Source organism: Plectropomus leopardus, chromosome 1 (genome assembly GCF_026936395.1).
Source record: "Plectropomus leopardus strain MGB_pleo_1.0 chromosome 1, ASM2693639v1, whole genome shotgun sequence".
Lineage (NCBI taxonomy): Eukaryota > Metazoa > Chordata > Actinopteri > Perciformes > Serranidae > Plectropomus > Plectropomus leopardus.
The window spans coordinates 41,809,870-41,828,633 of NC_142176.1; the positions used below are offsets into that span (position 1 = coordinate 41,809,870).

The window sequence follows — 18,764 nt, forward strand, 5'->3', positions numbered from 1 at the left end:
AAGAGGACAGGTCCGTGAGCTGCGTTCTGACAATGGGACAAATTTTGTGGGAGCAGAACGTGAGCTGAAAACAGCAATTGCGCAGTGGAACCAGGCACAGGTGCATGATGTGTTGCTCCAAAAGGGCATCAAGTGGACATTCAACCCCCCTGCTGGATCACACCATGGAGGAGTGTGGGAAAGGCTGATTAGATCGGTGAGGAAAGTCCTGAACTCTACCCTCAAGGTGCAACGCCTGGATGAGGAGGGGCTCCACACAGTTCTCTGTGAAGTAGAAGCCATTATCAACAGCAGGCCCATCACCAAGGCCTCCACAGATCCTAACGACCTGGAAGCACTGACACCGAACCATCTGTTGCTGCTTAAGAACCAGCCTTCATTACCACCTGGAGAGTTCCAAGCAGCAGACATGTACGCACAGAGAAGATGGAGACAAGTCCAGTACATATCTGATCTGTTCTGGAAGCACTGGATAAAGGAGTACCTGCCTCTGCTACAGGAACGACAGAGATGGACTGGAGTTCAGAGGAACCTTGTTGCAGGAGATCTAGTTTTGCTTATGGACAGTACCGCGCCTCGTAATTCCTGGATGATGGGACGTGTCTTGCAAACTTTTCCGGATCACAAGGGATTTGTGCGTCAAATTCGGATCAAGACAAGGACCAGTTGCTTGGACAGACCCATATCCAAGGTGTGTTTGTTGCTGGAGAAGGAGGAGGCAGCATGAGGACATTGCTGACCTCTACAGGGACTTTGTGTTTTCCGGACTTAGCTGGACTCTGCCCTATCGGTCATGGAGATGACCAGAAGAAGGAATACTTATGGACTTGAACGATTTTTTTGGACATTTTTTGCATTTTTTGAAATTGATATGATGATTTATTATGTCTCTTATTGTGTTTTGAAATGTGAATTATTATGTGGGACCTAATAATTAGGGGCTGGTGTGTAAGAGACATACAGATAGAAGCTGAGGATCACGGTGTTTGAGTGTGTGTGGGTTCGGGGTGGTTCCCACGGGAGTAGGCGTGTGTGTGTGTGTGTGTGTGTGTGTGTGCATAAAGGTGTGCACTCACCGGGTGGTCCAGATGAGAGAGAGAGTCAGGGTTGGCAGCCGTAATTTTTTGTTGACCGCTCTTGCCATTTTATTCACTCATTCATCACATTTTTATCCGTTAAATCCGCTGGTTTCCGTTTCTTCCATATATCCACCTTGTAGCGCTGTGATAGCCTGATGTTTTCTGCACAATAAATGCACGGAAAAGCGTTTTGGATCTCAGCGTTATGTGTCATAATAAACTATAGCGCGTCACACAAATACGAATCCAAGGATCCAACCTCACACTCTCCGGCGGCTAAGGTAAATGTTGGTAGCCGCAACACAAATATTCACTCTATGCTTTCATGAAGTTGTATGACATGTGGTACAATGCATACATACAAACATACAGTACAAACATTTTCTGCTGGAGTTGCACTCGGCTCATGTCACCACGCAGCTGGTGTGGCCTGGGCGTAAGAAGCTGACTAGTGTTGTTTGAGGAGTCGGGTTTGGTCTGGTATTTTCTTTGATGATGGTGAATGGGCTGGATTCAGGCTTAAACTCACGCGGGTCAGTTCGGCGTAGTATAAAGTATCCTTGGCGGTTATCTGGTTAACCTTTGTCATCCAGAATATACATTTTTGTAACAATGCAATATAGTATATATATTTTATATTATGTATATTTTTTATTGTATTTTTTACTTCTGCTTCTTCACAGCACGTCTCAGAATGAGAAAAACTTATGAAAAACTCTACAGCTGTATTGAACCACTGCTTTGTACCAAGTAATGTGCTTTGTCCTGTTATAGGATAGATGTAGAAATTGCTCTGTCTCTTTCTCAACAGATTTCCCCCGGTGTGATTGTTGATGGATTCTGCAAAATGTCTTTAAAAGACACGCTTCCTTTTTTAATCATAGTGACCAAATATGCACCAAGTAATATGTACTGCTGACATTCTCATTCTTCAGAAATCTCCAAATCAAGTCAGTTGACATGACTTATCTGCATGTTGGCACTTGCTGATAAAAAGTAATGGAGGAAGTATGCAGATCCTTTACTTATGTAAAAGTTCTAATACTACCCAGTGAAAATACTCTGTTTCAAGCAAAAGTCCTGTATTAAAAGAGTTACATAAGAAAAAGTGAGTAGGAATATCAGGAAAGTATACTTATATTAAAAGTAAAAGTAATGCTTAAAAACAAACAAAACACCCCAAAACCTCAAAAAACAAACAAAAAAAACCCCACCTAAAAATCTCAAAATTATCAAAAAAGAACCCCTTAACCCCTCAAAATTATAAATAATATATATATATATATATATATATATATATATATATATATATATATATATATATCTTTTAAATAAACATCAATAGAACTTGGAATTCATATACAAAAAAACAACCCCAAGCTCTCAAAATTATTTAACAATTAAAAAGAAAACCCTAAAAACTCAAAATTATTTAAGAAAATGAGCTAAAAGAAATTTTATTAAGAGATGGCAATTAATTTTCTGTCAATCAACCAATTAATTAATCAACTAATCATTACAGCAGTATTTGTATTAGCTGTTTGGCAATTTAATATATTACAAACTTGTGTCATATTTTAATCAAAAATCTTAATTTGTTAAGTAACTAAAGCGTTCTGATAATGTAGTGAGGTAAAAGTACAATATTACCCTCTGGAATGTAATGGGGTAAAGTAAAGAGTGGTATGAAAAGAAAATACTCGAGTAAAGTTCATGTACCTGAACTTTGTACTTAAGTACAGTACTTGAGTAAATGTACTCAGTTACATTCCACTGCTGCAGATAAAAAACAATCTAATAACTGCTTTTTTTCACCACGCTTCAATTGTGAACAATGTGTTTGAGCACCTGGATTGTAACGTACAGATCAGATATTCTACCTGCAAGGATGATGCACTGCACACACATGAAGACCACATTTGTTATCTGCTTTGCTCTTCTTTTAGATTAGACTGACAGGCTGACAGATCTGGGTCAGACTATTGTACATTTTAACTCTCTGTAGTCACTTAAACAGATGGATCAGATATTATTGGCCTGCCATGTGCAATTTATCATCTCCATTTTATAAGGTTTTCGTCATTATATATGTATAGAAAGAGAAAAGATCTGCATCAATCATGTGCTCGCAAGGCTGTTTGTCACTTTTGACATCCGTCATTGATCCATCACTCCATCCATCCATCGAAAGTACACATGCACACACACATGAACACACTCATGTACACACTCATGTACACAAACAGCATCAATCAAACTCAAACTGGCTTCACAGTCATCTCAGTGATACAAAGAACCACGAGGAGCACAGAGATTATCTCCACTGAATGAACAAGCTCATCACTCGTCTGTCATCTTCAGCCTTTTACTGCACTCAGCTCCTGCTTCCTATTGACCTTCACACAAGGCAAACCCAGTAAAGCTCAATTCCTCTTCCCACTCATTTCTCACACAGAAATAGTGTAAATGACAGTGGTGTTAGTCGTGTGATATTATACCCACAGTATATGAACAGTATATGAGACTGAAGCAGCTCTTACTTAATTGTGCATAACTTAAGGCCTCCATAAATATGTAAAGGAGTGGGTCATAAAAAATGCCACCCTTGTACAGTTGTCATCAATGTTGAAATAAGCTGTGGAGACCAAAACAGTTTTTTGTAAAAATGTTTCTTTCTGCTGTGAAGTTGAGCATATTAACATGGGCGGTCGATGGGGCGGACTCTGTTTTGGAGCCACCTTCAAGTGTACATCACAGAAAATGTTGTTATTGGTACTTCTGCACTGGCTTCATTTTTCAGCCTCAGAGGTTGAAAAATGAACCTCAGAGGTTTGATGTTCATTCAGGACTGTTAACATTCTGCAGCTGATTAAGATAATAATTATTTAAATAAGATGAAAATGGTGAGAAATAATAAACTAGAGGAGCATACTGGGATTAAAAAATATATCATTATTAAAATTATTTATTATTATTTTCATACAGTTTATCAGGTTTCTTTGCAGAGCTGTAGTTCACCTCAAGTTCTCCTCAGTCATATGAAGTTCTCCACAGTCCAGCTCTTCATGCAGAGGCTCGTGCAGGTTCCACGTCTCTCCATCAAACACATCCTTCAGCTGGACTTAAGTCAGCTTATCTGTCTTATTCATGAAACATGTAGCATGCACTAGAAAACCAAATGATTGTTTGAGTGACTGTGTTGTCACAGGAACATGAGAGTTTGTGGTATCACTGTCCAGCGTAATGTTGTGCCCTAGATTCATTCAGTTGCCCGGTGTTCTCTTTGCAGATTGTCAAAACTTTTTGTTTTGTGAAATTTTGTGAAATTATATAAAAAAGTTTGTAGAGTTTATATTCTATACATGTTTCAGTAATCTTCGGGTGTGTTTCCGGCTTACTTGGCAAATTAAGAAGTGAGCCATTAATATTTATTTAAATTACGGTCCACTGACTAAAAGGCTCCAGACTTTGGGCCATTACTGAATCAAGGCTGCAAGGTGCTTTTGATACTAATTCTGTCGCTGTGTGATCAGATAAACGATTCAAAGCCAGACTACTGTGTAGTAGGAATGATAAAAGGCTGCGTCATGGTGTGATTGTGCACATGGAGTAATGACTTTCCAAACATTTGTTCGCAGTCTTGAAGAAATACTGTGGTGTCATTTCATGTTTCTGCTCTGTGTCACAGTGACTCAGGTAACCTTTCCCTGCAGACTCATTTACAGTTTGTGATGGGTCGGAACAATACAGGGATCCCTGGTAATGTGGTGCTGTTGCTGACACTGTCGTCAGTCTTGTTGCAGTAATTTATTGCACCTAAGTGAGTCGTAAGCTGAACAGGAGTTTATCATTACAAGAAAGTGCTCTCAGATGGTTGCTTTTAATGAGTCTGTTTAATATTGTTGATGGAGGGTTGCCTGTCTTGCCTCTGTGTGAGGCAGAATGTAAGTGAAAACACTTGAAATAGGAACTCTCAGCAGATACACCAGATATTTGCGTGACGCAGCGAGCACGCCCAGTCCACATAAACAAATCCAGCACTCAGGAGGACAGATGAACGGATGTTATATCGATGCTGCATGTTCAGTTTTCTGTTAAATCCCAAATAAACTGTTGAAATTCCAATCATGTGGAAATGTGATTTTGTCAGCTATGGTCCGATCGCCAGCTGCAATAGCCCTTTATTGATTTAGCTTAAGAGCTAACTCCAGTTATTTTCAGTTACTTTGCTGGCTTGAGTGAGCTAAGTAACTGAAAATAACTGGAGTTGGCTTGAAGGTGTTGTGGATCAAGAGGGGGCAAAGTCGGGTGATTGGGTCGGCCTTAGCCCCCCTCCAAAACCTGACCATTTTTTTTGCCTTCTATCACATTCTAGGGAGGAGGCGCTCATGCCAAAAGTGGGGGGTTCAGTCTCTTTAAAGATGATCGAAAGAAATGGTGGACACCTGAGCTAAATTTCAGAGAGTACAGATGATGATTGGCTTTAAAAGCCACTGGTGTGAACCCCTGCTATGTTCTGTTAAAGTGCCTTTAACACCCTGCTGGTTGCAGCTTTAATGTAAGTTAATGCAATATATTGAATGTATTTATTCTGATTTAATAGCTCCCAGCACTAATTCCATGTGTTAGCATTACAGGTGAACAGCCTCTAACCTACTTCTGTCACAGACATTTACACTGGAGAGAACATTTCTTTTTTTCCCATCTGTACAGGTTTTTTACACACACACACACACACACACACACACACACACACACACATGCATGCGCACACACACACACACACACACACACACACACACACACACGAGAGGCTCATGCAAATCAGAGCAAATTACTGTGTTCATTTCTGAACTCTGCATACTCTCTTAGGCACCTAAAGAATTAGAAAGTCTCCAAGAAAGTCTTTTCATCTTTTCAATTACACCACTGAATGAGGTGCGGGACGAGTGTGGAAGAAAAATGAGTCCACAGATGACAAAAGATGGCCTTGTTACAATGGACACAGCTCTTTGTGTGTCAGTGTCTGTGTGCTAGTGTGTATCCCAAAGTAGAGGTGGTAAAAAACAACAAAAAAAAACAGTCGCTCTGCCTCTCCTCTCGCTCTTGCTCTCGCTCACTCTGTCTCACACACTTTTACACAATCACACACTTCACTTTCTTAAAAGCAGCCAGAGAATGCGAGGCTTAACAGCCAGCAAGTGCATTTCAGGCTCGGGGAAGTTCTCTTGATTTGACGGTGTGGTACATTTGAAGCCAGACAGATGTCATAGCGTCCTGCTGCAGAATCAGGTTAATGAGGCTGATTTGTAGAAGTTGCTGGAATGGTGCAATCTGCTGAAAACTGTCAGTCAGTCAGAAGTGTGAGTGTCATCAGATCCAAATCAGCCGGAGCTATGAGATTGCATCACATCTTTCAATGCATGAGCAGCTTTTGCCTGAAATATCTAATGATGCTTAAACTTGGTCACTACTCAGAAACTATCTCGGGGCCACTTCTCGGCTGTGTGTCAAGGAATCTTTTTTTTAAATTTCTCCTCCAATTAAAAAGACCTAAAAGAAAAAAAAACAAATGCACATTTTAACGTCAAGTCACAGCCCATTCTGTAAATATAACTACAGTTAAGCTTTGAACGTGACATAAATGGTAAGCACTTCTGTTTTTCCATGCAATAACACTAACATGTCGCCAGGCCTGTCACTTTAGTGTTGCTGTTGAAAATGAATTGGTTATGAATTATTTTCATCTTTGAGTGGCTTTTTCGCCGCTGGTCTGAGGCAGCATTCGGAATCAAGATGGAGATCAGGCTGTGGGAGTTAAACCCTTTGTGCGTATGTGTGTGTGTGAGAGGAAGGTGTCTCATTATTGTATTTCCTCTGCAGTGCTTGTAAATCTGTGTGTGTGTGTGTGTGTGTGCAAGTGTGTGGGCTAGGGATGGGCATTGAAAGCTGGTTCTATTGAGGACCCAGTTCCGCTTTTTACAAAACCTGAAACTAGCACGATAGCAGTATCGACAAGTTTGAGCTTGTCGATACTGCTATCGTGTCCTGTGGGTCCTTTAATGTAACATTACATCTCTAGTCGAGTCACATCATTCAAATCCAAACTAAATTTACATGCAGTACCATTGTCTGTCGTCGGTATAAAAAAAACCCCAAAAAAACAAAAAACCTTCAACTCCTGCAGCTGCTGCTGCTGCTGCACAGCTGGCACACACAGTCTTCATCATCATCCAATCACAGCAGCAGTGGTAAGCCCACTCAAACATTCAATCCAGTAATGAAATCCAAGCTAAAATTAGCAGGATAAGAGCTAGTTAAAAAACTAGGCTCCATATGGTTTCATTGTAATTTGTTCAAGGTCAACTCAATAAAATGAATAATATGCAAAGGTCGATAAAACCTCATTTTGATGTGTTCAAATGTAACATCAAGTAAAAGAAAATTTAGTTTTTGGCGAGAAACTTGAACAATACATTTGATTGGGTGAGAAGTGTGTTTCCCAGAATTACAACCTGTTTGATGTCCTATCATGAGCTCTGATCATCTTATAATACATCATTGAAACTACAGATGCCAAGATTTTTCAAAGTAAATATTTAAATTAAAATTAAAAAATTTATTTCTTAATCATTAAAAACACGGCTGAAAGTGACAGTAAAACAAGTTCTTTATTTTTGCCTCGTTTTTCCACAAAATATTAGAAAAGTATCGATAGAGGTATAAATAAGGAATGTAATCGTTAAGGAGTCTCAATAGTGGTTTCATTAGCAATAAAAATGAATGATCCCCATCTCTAGTATGTACCTGTGTGTGTGTGTGCGTGTGTGCGTGTGTGCGTGTGTGTGCGCGCTTGTGTGTGTGTTGATGGCCTGTAATGATTATGCTGTTTACACACATGGGCCCTTGTATAGAAAGATGTAGGTTTGGTATTGACACAATGACATCAGGGCTTTTTTAACTTAAAACCAACCAAAAGAGATAGTTTACTGCAATTATTTCAATCATTCTGAGTGAAAAGAAGATTTATTTACAGGTGCACATAAGTATGAGAAATGTAAATATTCTCAATATACCTCATCATTATGACGCATATATGTAAGGAGATCATCTTGGGCTCTGTCTGGAGGTGAATGTGGTGGAGGAGAGTGTGATGATTCTGCAGTGACAGCTAACAGAGAACAGATTAGGAATCTGTTAGAAGAACAGATTCATACTTAGACAGTAGAGTCGTGATTGGCTGATAGAGATAGTAGCAAAGTTTGATTGGTGAGTTGGAAGAGTGAATGCCAATTATCTGCTGATTGGAGGAAGTGCGGGCAGTGAGACAGAGAGAGAGAGAGAAAGAGAGACAATAGTGGATGAATGAAGTATAATGAAAGTCCTCCTGATTGAAATTATGCTGAGCTTTGCGTAAATACAATTTTCCTCTTCTGCATTTATGTGTGGTGCTGATCAGTGCGTCATTTCATGCTGCATTTCTGTTGGTTGGTCAGTAGACATAAGTCACACTGTGTGATATAGGACCACCGTTTAAGAGCTAAGACCAAAGATATTGCCACGATTCTTTTATGGTGGTCATCTGGTCATCTTCACGGTGGTCATCTTCACGGTGGCCCAAAACCACACTGTGTATACCAGGCTTAAGAAAAGTCAGTAGCAAATATATAGGGGTGGGTTTTGATGGTTCCATTTAGGATTACATTCCTGATTGACAAAATACCTGGATTAAGTTCAGATGCAAACAAATATCTTATCACACCTCATTATTATAAGCAAAGAGCAATGGGAGACATTCATGTAGCAGGCTTCACATTTGTAGCAAACTGTTGCTGTCCCTGAATAAAATGTCAGACATTACCAGCTGCAGATTAGATCAGATGAGGCAAAATGATGTTCACTCAGTACCTGTGAAAAGTTAAAGTTTGTCTGTTCTGGTTCATGTGCTCTCTGCAGCTGGTTTCTGTGCTCAGACACTGTAGCACTGTGAGCGGACCAGCTCCCATAAATCAACAGCTTTTCTCTGGAGAAATGATTGATCGATTGATCAATCAATCAATCAGTCAATCAATCATGGTTGGTGTGTCAATAACGTCAACCACAGACAGACACTAACATCACATTAGACAGATGATGAACACAGCAGATACTATTCACACATTACAAGAAGACATCAGTAATATTTAGCAGACACAGAAGTAGTTGCAGTCCATGTGTCAGGGAAAAAATGTTTTCATAATGGAATGATGATCAGCTGACCACTTCACATCAATTTAGAATTGCTAAGTTAAATGATTCCTATCCTCACTTTAATGTGATAAGCTTCATACTTCTGATTTAGGATTCAGGTTGAAAGCATTAATAAAGCTAGAAAAATCTATTTTTTTTCCCTTATGGGCCAACAGAAGATGACTGGCAACTTGTTGTTGTAGCAGGGATTTGAATGGAATAAGAGATTTCCATACCAAACTTCTTTCATAATAATAGCAGTCAACAAAACAATGAGAAAAGCTCTGTAAATTGTTGTATTCTGCACTTACGCCAACTTTAAATCACATCATTTCATTGATAAAGAGCTGATAGATAGTGCTGTAATTTTTTCTTAAGTGTCTGCAGGTTTTTATCTCAGGTTGCAAATATGCACCACAAGCTCCACCCATCAAAGGGTTAATGCAGTCTGAATGTAGTGAAAGGTGCCACCCAAGGCAAAAACATACAAAAAACAAGCTGCCACTCATTAGATTTAATTTGAGTGTGGAATTATAAGACACCAGCAAACAAGAAAATGTTGCAACAGGAACATAAACTGTTACCAGTAATCTTAATCTGGTTGCCGTTGACACTAAAGCCATCATATATCAGCTTTTTCATATACAGTGTGAGCAGATAGAAAATGCTAATGGGGTTCATCAAAGCATCAGTCATAAATATTTAATGTATGTTTACAGCATGCTGAGAGCACATACAGTATATGCACACACATGTTTACATACACACAATCTACATTCCTATTTAGTAGCTACTGTAGAATTTGGTTATAACTGGCCACACGCTGACTGGAAAAAATGGGCAAAAAAACAAAAAAAACAAGAGAAATGACAGTCTGAAGCTGATAGAAATGAAGCCCTACATCTTCTGTTATCACAAAACATTCTCATCAACAGTGTTCAGGTTTCTGGGGCCGTGCCATGACAAGCACCTCAGCTAATGGACGTAAACACACCAGGAGGACACACAGAACTCAGTCTGGTCCATTTCAATCGGCACCACAGCTGAAATGTCTCATGTCTTCTCTGTTGCTGTTTCTGAATTAGAATGGCTCAGCTCCTCTTGTTGTTGTTTTTAAGTTTAATTTGAAGGTCCAGTTTATAAGATTTAGGGGGATATATTGGCAGAAATGGAATATAATATAATAACTATGTTTTCTCTTGTTTCTATAGAGACACAACAAAACACACAAATCTCATTTTCATGTAATTTTATATAATTACATGAAAATAAGATTTGTTGAGTTTTTGTTTACCTTAAGCCTCCTGCAGACTCTGAGATTTTTGCAATCTTGTAAATTCAGTGCAAGCCACATTGTGCGTCATGGATCTGAATAAAACTGTGCGATGACATGCGATGACATCACCTACTGAATTGCAGGCTACGACCTACGTCCATCGATGTCAACACGTATGAATTGAGTTTTGCAATGAGAGCTTGAAATAAGTATTAGCATCTGTTAGCATTTAGCAGTGTTGTGTGGTCAGTGCGTCATTTCATGCTGCATTTCTGTTGGCTGGTTAGTAGACGTAGGTCGGAACAGTAAGATTCTCATCCCAAATTTCTGACACCGTCAGATATTTATCCCAGGCTGTCTTTGATCACATGACCATGACAACGGCTCTCCTTGCACTTCTCTCACTGTGCGACGTAGGACCACTAGATCCGCAACCAAAGATATCGCCATGTTTCTGCCACGATGGTTATCTTTAGTCTGAGACAGCCCAAAATCGCACAGTGTATACCGGGCTTATGAATGTTAAGAAATGCAAGTCGTTTATATCTGCATGGGAAGCAGGTCCTCAGTTATGGGGATCGGCATGTTGCACCGCATGGGTCAAACCAAACACTGGCCCTATATCGATATATACAGAACTGAAAGCCTTGTACCAAACCATTCAATACAAATACAAGTATTGATCTGTCCACTTTAAGATGCTCTAACTACAATTTGACTAACATCCACCTTCAGTAAATAAATGATATTCAGACACAGAGTGGCTGCACGCTAACCTTAAATGAGGAAAGGAAAAAGGACGGTTTTAAGATACAAATGGTTACATTTTTATATTATGTTAAGTCTCAGTGTCTTAATTTTATCCAGATCACTCGGGAGAACATGACCACAAGCAGCGACAGATGGGATTTTGTACGTGTTTAATCTTACGATCCATAAATCATGTTGACGTCTCAGATTAATAGAGTGCAGTCACCTGGCCTGCCACCATTTTATTAGTGGGGCCTTTGGTCATTTGGTGCAAGTGCTTGCAGGTGCAGTTTTCACCATCCTGAAGTTTTTTTCCTCACGAACTGTAATGAAGTGAAGGCTTTTTGTGGAGATATGCAGTCACATTATTCCTGTGGGAGCTGAAGCAGACTGCAGACTGCAGACTGCAGGCTGCAGGCTGTGGGCACATAACGGATGAGGATAAACTAACAAACTAACAAGCCCCATCTTCAGGGGCTCTCTAAAGTGACCAAAAGTTTCTAATGGGAGCGGGGGGAATTCTTACATTTTAATGCCCACTTCCTCTAATGAACAGTTTGAGTATATGTGGGTCTGACCTTTCCTTCCTCTGTCTATCTCAGCTGAATCCGGTGGGCCTGCTGACTATGCCCCGGAGCCCCACCTCCAGTGAGGATGAGATGGCCCAGAGCTTTTCTGACTACTCCGACGACTGCGCCTCCGACAGCTCCCGTGAAGAGACCATTTACGAGACCATAAGGGCCACCGCCGAGCCATCGCAGAACCGCATGGACGACATTCATACAAACTCGTTGGTCATCCGTGTCCTTATCCCCGACCTGCAGCAGACGGTGAGGATCAGTCAAGGACGGGAATATGGGGGGGCGGTAACATCAACATGTGTGTCAGTGTGCAACTGTGTGGGAGTAGATACAAAACATAAACTAGATTTGTTTTTCGTATTGACATCTCTTTATAGATCATCCAGCCTGCAGAATTAATGATGGTGTGTTTGACACGTTAGCCCCATTTACAGTTGTTTTTTGAAAGCTTGTCTACATTGAACTCTGTGTTGATGTATTAGTGCTGCTGAAGAGGCACTCATACTGCAGAGCCCTCTGTGGTTTTTCCGTTTCACTATGCATTAAACAAACAGGTGTATTTTGCACAGGTGAAAATGTGGGTAAAATGTGGAATGTGAGCATAAATGTGCTTTTCCACATGGTAACACTGACCCACAGGTGCTCCAATACACTCTCTGCACACTGCACCTCCAGCAAGCTCACTTGCATCTCAGAAAAGTGTTTTTGCAACCTCACATATAGGTTTTAATATTTCCTGGCATAATCATAGAGAATAGAGTAGAGTAGTGTAGGGTAGAGTAGAATGATCTTTATTGTCTACCAGGATGTCTTTGGCCCACCAAAATAAAGAAGACAACACAATAAACAGCAGACGGGCAGTTAGTAAAACAAACACATCAACAAGTCATTAGGAATGCTTAACACAATAAATCTGTTCATATCGTTGTCTGCCTGTGGTTTGAAACTCACCAGTCACTTTGTGGAGTTAAGAATAAAGACCCAGCAGTTTCTATTTTATCAAGAAACGCTTAGAGAGACAAAAGATACTGACACCCTCTGATGAGATCTGATATTCTGCATGCAGTCGAGCAGAAAGGATGCAGGAAAGCTGCATAAGCTTTGTCAAAGATGAAGTACTCAGGCCCAGTTCACACATGACCATCCTTTTCATTTTTATTATTCCTCCACGCCAGCTAAGGCTGGAGTCATTGTCCGCCGCGTAAATGCGTATGTACATCCCTTTCTTGTGAATGTCTCAAGAACTCCTTGAGAAAATTTCTCCAATGAGGCAATGAGGTGATAAGAATTTGGTGGTCAAAGATTAAGGTCACTGTGTCCTCACAAAACTGTTTTTGGACATAACTCAAGAGTTCTTACGCTAGCTATGACAAAACGTCACACAACTGTCAATTATGAAGTGATGAAATTTTATATCCAAAAGGTTAAAGGTCAGCTTCACTGTGGCATCACAATATACCACAAAACCACAAGCCTTGATATATAAACCTGTGTAATGTTTGGTTTAAGGGGGGTTGTATTAAAGTGACTCTTTATTGAGGGAAATGGCTGATGGTAAACAACAGTGGAGCAGACAGGATTTGAGGAGAGGGTCATTTAGATGTGTGGGTGCAGCTTGGATCTGTACTAACCAATATAATATGAGGCCCACTCTGCGGCTCAGTTAAATCTATCTCTGGCCTTAAGAACAGTAAAGCTGGCTGTGCAGCGTGACACTGTGGTGCAGTCTATAACATAAACACGTGGACCCCCAGGGGGAAAAAGGCTGATGACTGATGAAACATGTTCTAATTGTCCCCGTGTTTTCCATTAGTATGTAAATGATTGTCAGGGAGATGAATAGCATAAAGCAGATGATACATAATGAAAGTAGTTCTTATGCCGAGACCTCATACCTACACAAAGTGTGTGACTGAAAGACAAGCATGCTGTTTTGTTTGTTCACAGGGAATGAAATACAGCATGTGAATGCACAGATCTATGGTATTTCTAACTTCAAAATTTGACATTTTGGAAGCTCAATTTCTGATGAGAGGTTAGACGAAAAGAAAGATACCGTTCTTAAATCTGTCTATTGCGGTTACAGGCAGCAAGTGGTCAGTGTGCAGTATGCAGACAGCTGTCTCCCTCCTTCCAATAATTAATAAATCAGCATGTTGTATCACCTTAAATCTTGTTTTCTGAACAAGAGAATGACAAGTGGCAAGGTTTTAAATCAGGGATATAGTGGGCACGTTTACATGGAGCCTGCTAATCTGATTGGAATAGGTTCAAAAGCCCAAACAGATGAAACATATTAACACCTCAGTCAGCTTAAACAGGCCCAAAATGATTCAAATTTCAATCAGTTGCAGAGGAGTAGTTTAAACTTTCCACAAACGGATCAAAACAAAAGTTGCATTATGTAAAAAATGAAGCTGATTTATCTCTCGCTGCGTCCTTTCTGTGCATGCTCCGCCCTCAGGTAAGGGGATGCTATGATGTACGTTTCTCCACTTCCACAAAATGCAGACTTCCAAGCAGAAGTGGATTACAGCCGAGAGTTTGTTTTTAGTCCAAATGCTTAAAGAACTGATTATTGGATGCTGAGATAGACAGCAACTTGCTTAACCAAGGCAATACATTTCCAATTTAGCCATTCGTTTGGGGGGTTTACTCTTTAACCTCAATATTACTGAGCATATTAGCAGGACGCTGCCCTATAATACAAGGTTACATAGTTTTATGTCATGGCCTCTGCTTTCAATGATGTCAGCTTTATTTTTGAACTAACAACATTCTAAGATAAAAAAAAAAGCTACAAAGTAGGGCTGTAGTCAAGCAAAGAATTAATTACATTTCTGCACAGCACTGAGTTCACTCTACATGGTAGAGCTGTGTGTCCTCCAAAGCATTTTTTCCTGTCACAGGGCTCAACACTGACACTTGCACAGGGCAATTAATCTCTGTGTTTAGACAAGTGGAATGCCTCAAGTGAAAAATAACTGTGATCTCCAATGTGATATGATCCGAAAATAAACGGACACCTTAACATTTTTCCAAACAAGGTTTGTGCATGAGTCTGTGTCAGCACTTAGTGTTGACCAGGACTGATGAGAAAAACCGGACTTACATGACACGATAGAAGGTCACCCCGGGATACACAACATAACCTTTATTATCCCTGTTGGCGCATGCAAGAGAGAGACTTCTTATTTATAGCCCTGGAACTAACGTCAGCCATCATGCCACTCCAACAAGAACCCAGGTGTGATTGAATCCCTTTCAGAAGCTCTGTAATCCAGCCTTATACATGAAAACATATGAGAAACAAAACCAAAAACTTATTTTATTTTTTTAATTATACTTGCCTCGTGTAGTAACTCGAACCGAGGCCCAGGATTCAAGCACAAAGGGGGTCATTTTCCCTCAGTGAAAATGATCTCATTGAAGTTCATGACAGAATGCTGAAAACAGGCCAACAGGATCAGCAGGGAGGTGCAGCAGTGTTCCTCAATGCAGAGGTGAGATGACACTTTGGTGTTGGCACTGATGCTGTCGGCAGCAAGGAGGGAGAGAAGGAGGACGAGAAGGACACCCCTGCACCATCCGGGGCTGAGATGAGAAATGCAATTTGCATTTTAAAGACTGGTCTGCTGCATGTGAGTTTCAACATCTTTGACCTTGTGCATCACTTTGTAAAAGGAGTGGACTTGGTTTTGGAAAAAAAAACACAAGTCAGGCATCAAGGGACCAGTTTGTGAAATGACTTTTTGAGGCAGTGCATGAGCTGACTAGGAAAACAGAGGTAGCCTCATTTTTTGTTGCAATGTTTATTTTTTGACAAACACAGGTTATTTAAAAGCCTGTGAAAAGTTGAGTAATGCAATGAAACCATCGCAAAGTGGCGGCTTTGCATTTGCCAGCCCAACATCACTGTTTCTATAAATATGCATCTGTTGAAAGCATGTGAAACAACTTTACTATTTTCTTATACAGTCAGTTAAATGTGGTAAAAAATGAAGCTGTCCGTTTCATTATTTTATACTGTTTTGATGTACCAAATATGTACAAATGTTATAGATTGTTATCTGCATGAGAAAAAAAAGCAGTTTTTTCATAGAAATAAGTAAAAGTGATCAATTTGACTCTGGACAGATGTGATCACTACAAGCGGTCTCCACTGTAAAGTAAATCGTAGTGATAAATCCGGCACTTGCCTGTGTTCATGTAGCTTTTTTTTTTGGTTTCGGTGCAGGCGTCTTTTTTCTGTTGGTAAATGGACTGCACTTGTATAGCACTTTTCTTTTTGACCACTCAAAGCGCTTTCACACTACAAGTCATATTCACCCATTCACACACACATTCACACACTGGTGGCCAAGGCTACTGTACATGGTGCCACCTGTTACTCAGTAACCTCTCACACACACTCACACTCCGATGATGCAGCAGGGGGAACAATTTGGGGTTCAGTATCTTGCCCAAGGATACTTCGACATGATGGCTGGAGGAGCTGGGGATCAAACTGCTAACCCTCTGATGAGAGGACGACCCACTCTACCTCTGAGCCACAGCCGTTTGCATGTGGCCACATGGAAAAAGAGCCCTGCACCCAGTGTCTTTTTTCACAGCGCTCTGCCTTTTTTTTTTTGCTGCCACTCCCTGTACCTTGAGTTGGAAATCTCTCAACTTTCAGAAAGGCGCTGATGATGTCACTGCAGCTCCTTTAGCTAATCTACTGTCACAACAGAGACAGAGACGCCTGTCTGTGAGAGTTGCCAGTGGACACTGGATGTTGCTGGTGTGTGTTGTGCTTCTATCACCGTACCATCATAAGCTTGTTATTTCTTGTGTGGTCAGCAGTGTTGGGCAAGTTACTGCAAAAATGTAATGCATTATTTATTACTTGTTACTGTCATTTCAAAGTAATTAGTTACATTATAACATTACTGTTTTTGAATTGTAATGCATTACTTTTAAGTTACTTTCACCAAAATAACTGGAAATATGAATTTTGCGTTCTAAATATACACAATTGAGTTCAGTGCAGCTCATTACACATCCAGTAGGAGGTGATGTGGTATAGCATAATGACTGAGTTAGGCTTAAGGCTAACAATAGTTATGGCTCATGGTGCAATATTGTAATATAGATACTGTAACTTTAGGCGTATTCATATTGAAATCATAGAGCTAGAGCCTACTACTGTATATTGTAACCTAACACCTAAAGACATGACAAGATACACAACCCTTTTTACATTTATATCCCTTTATTCTCTTTAATTCAAGTGCACAGCATAATGAACCATAGTTTATGCTTCATCAAAAATCATAAAAGATTAGTACTTTTGCCTCAGGGGATACAGTAAAACCGGCCTGAGGGGAAAAAAACACAGGCCAAACAAAGTAGCCTTTTAGATCACTTACAGCCAGACTATTAGCTATGTGGGGTTACCCAGCCACATTTCAAGGTGACAAAAAATGGAATTGAAGTGCTTCGAATGAAATTAAATTAGGCCTACTGGCCCTCATAGGAAACAGTTCAATCAATTCAGTCAGACATCAAACAATAAATTATTCTTTTTTCCTCTCAACAGGAAAAAAAGAATTTTCTAGATCTAACAGGAATTAAACATTTGCGCAGATTTTTTTTCTCCTCTGCTAATCTCGCGGTGTTGGCGAATCTGTATAAAAACAACACACCACTTAATTTCGGGTATAAAATGCATTGTAACGCATGTTACTGAAATTTGTACAGAGTAAAATATTACCATTTTTTTTGTAATGCCTTATATTACCGCATTACAGCAAAAAGTAATGCATTAGAGTAATGCATTACTTTTGTAACACGTAACTCCCAACACTGGTGGTGAGCCCTCTGCTAACATAGCATCATGTGAGCTTACTAGCTAATGCTAATGTTGAGATATTGTCATCATAGAAACAAAACCCAACAAAGCTCTTTGGTGAAATGCTCCCCAGTGCCCTGACATTACTTTCCTCTGAAGAAAAATGCTAGGTGGATACAGGCCTTTCTTTGACTATTTTCTCATTGAAAATGAGAGTGAAAATGTTTAACTGTGGCTAAAATGCTGCATGTCAGTGTCACCAGCTATCCAATTACTGTGGAAAAGGGGTGGGACAAAAACAGCAATGACCAACTGTCACAGAGGACAAATACAAGTCCTGAGCAGCAACAACAACTGACGTGTTTCAACTGGGAAAAGAAACACTTCGGTGAACACATAGCCTCATTAAAGTAACCCCAGCGATTGTCCCAACGATAAGAATTTGGTCAGACAAGGGTATATAAGCCAATCAATCAGAAGGTGGCAGCCTTACGAGAAAGACAAGCCAACATTAAGAATAAAAACTAAATTAATTTAATGTCTATTCTTTGACATTATTTTATTTTCTTTAACCCCTGATATCCCAACACCTTTTCATCCCAAGTTGTCACATATTGCATTTTTGCAGTGGACTTCTGCTTCTACATTTTACACTCTAGGTATCCTTTTGTTTATGCTGTTGACGTTCGGGGATGCCACTACCGTGATGTCGACAAAGCACGTGGTGGGATTATGCAGCACGTGGTTATGTTTAGACAATAAAAGCACATTGTATCACATGCCAAGACATCAACAAAAGCACATGCTGGCATGCATAGTAAGGATTAGGCAACAAAGTCATGAATGGTTAGGATTAGACAGGAAGCAAACACTGGACTCTAGTTTTGTGCGATCCATACACTGCTGTGGCTTTTGGTGTCAGGAACTTAAGTCAAAAGAACTGCAAAAGCAGCAGTATTTGACAACCTCGTAATGAGAACAAGCTAAATATAAACTAAGTCAAACCTAACATGTAT

General features: G+C 40.0%; 1 protein-coding gene across 5 annotated transcripts in view; it reads left to right on the forward strand.

Annotated features, from left to right (window-relative positions):
• LOC121942216 (SH3 and multiple ankyrin repeat domains protein 2-like) overlaps positions 1 to 18,764 on the forward strand; it is a 337,093-nt gene that overhangs the window by 85,217 nt on the left and 233,112 nt on the right. For all 5 annotated transcript variants that reach the window (XM_088081324.1, XM_088081305.1, XM_088081308.1 and 2 more), the window contains one exon: positions 11,937 to 12,164. In XM_088081324.1, the coding sequence (XP_087937450.1) occupies positions 11,937 to 12,164 (228 nt within the window). The remainder of the gene's footprint in view (positions 1 to 11,936; positions 12,165 to 18,764) is intronic.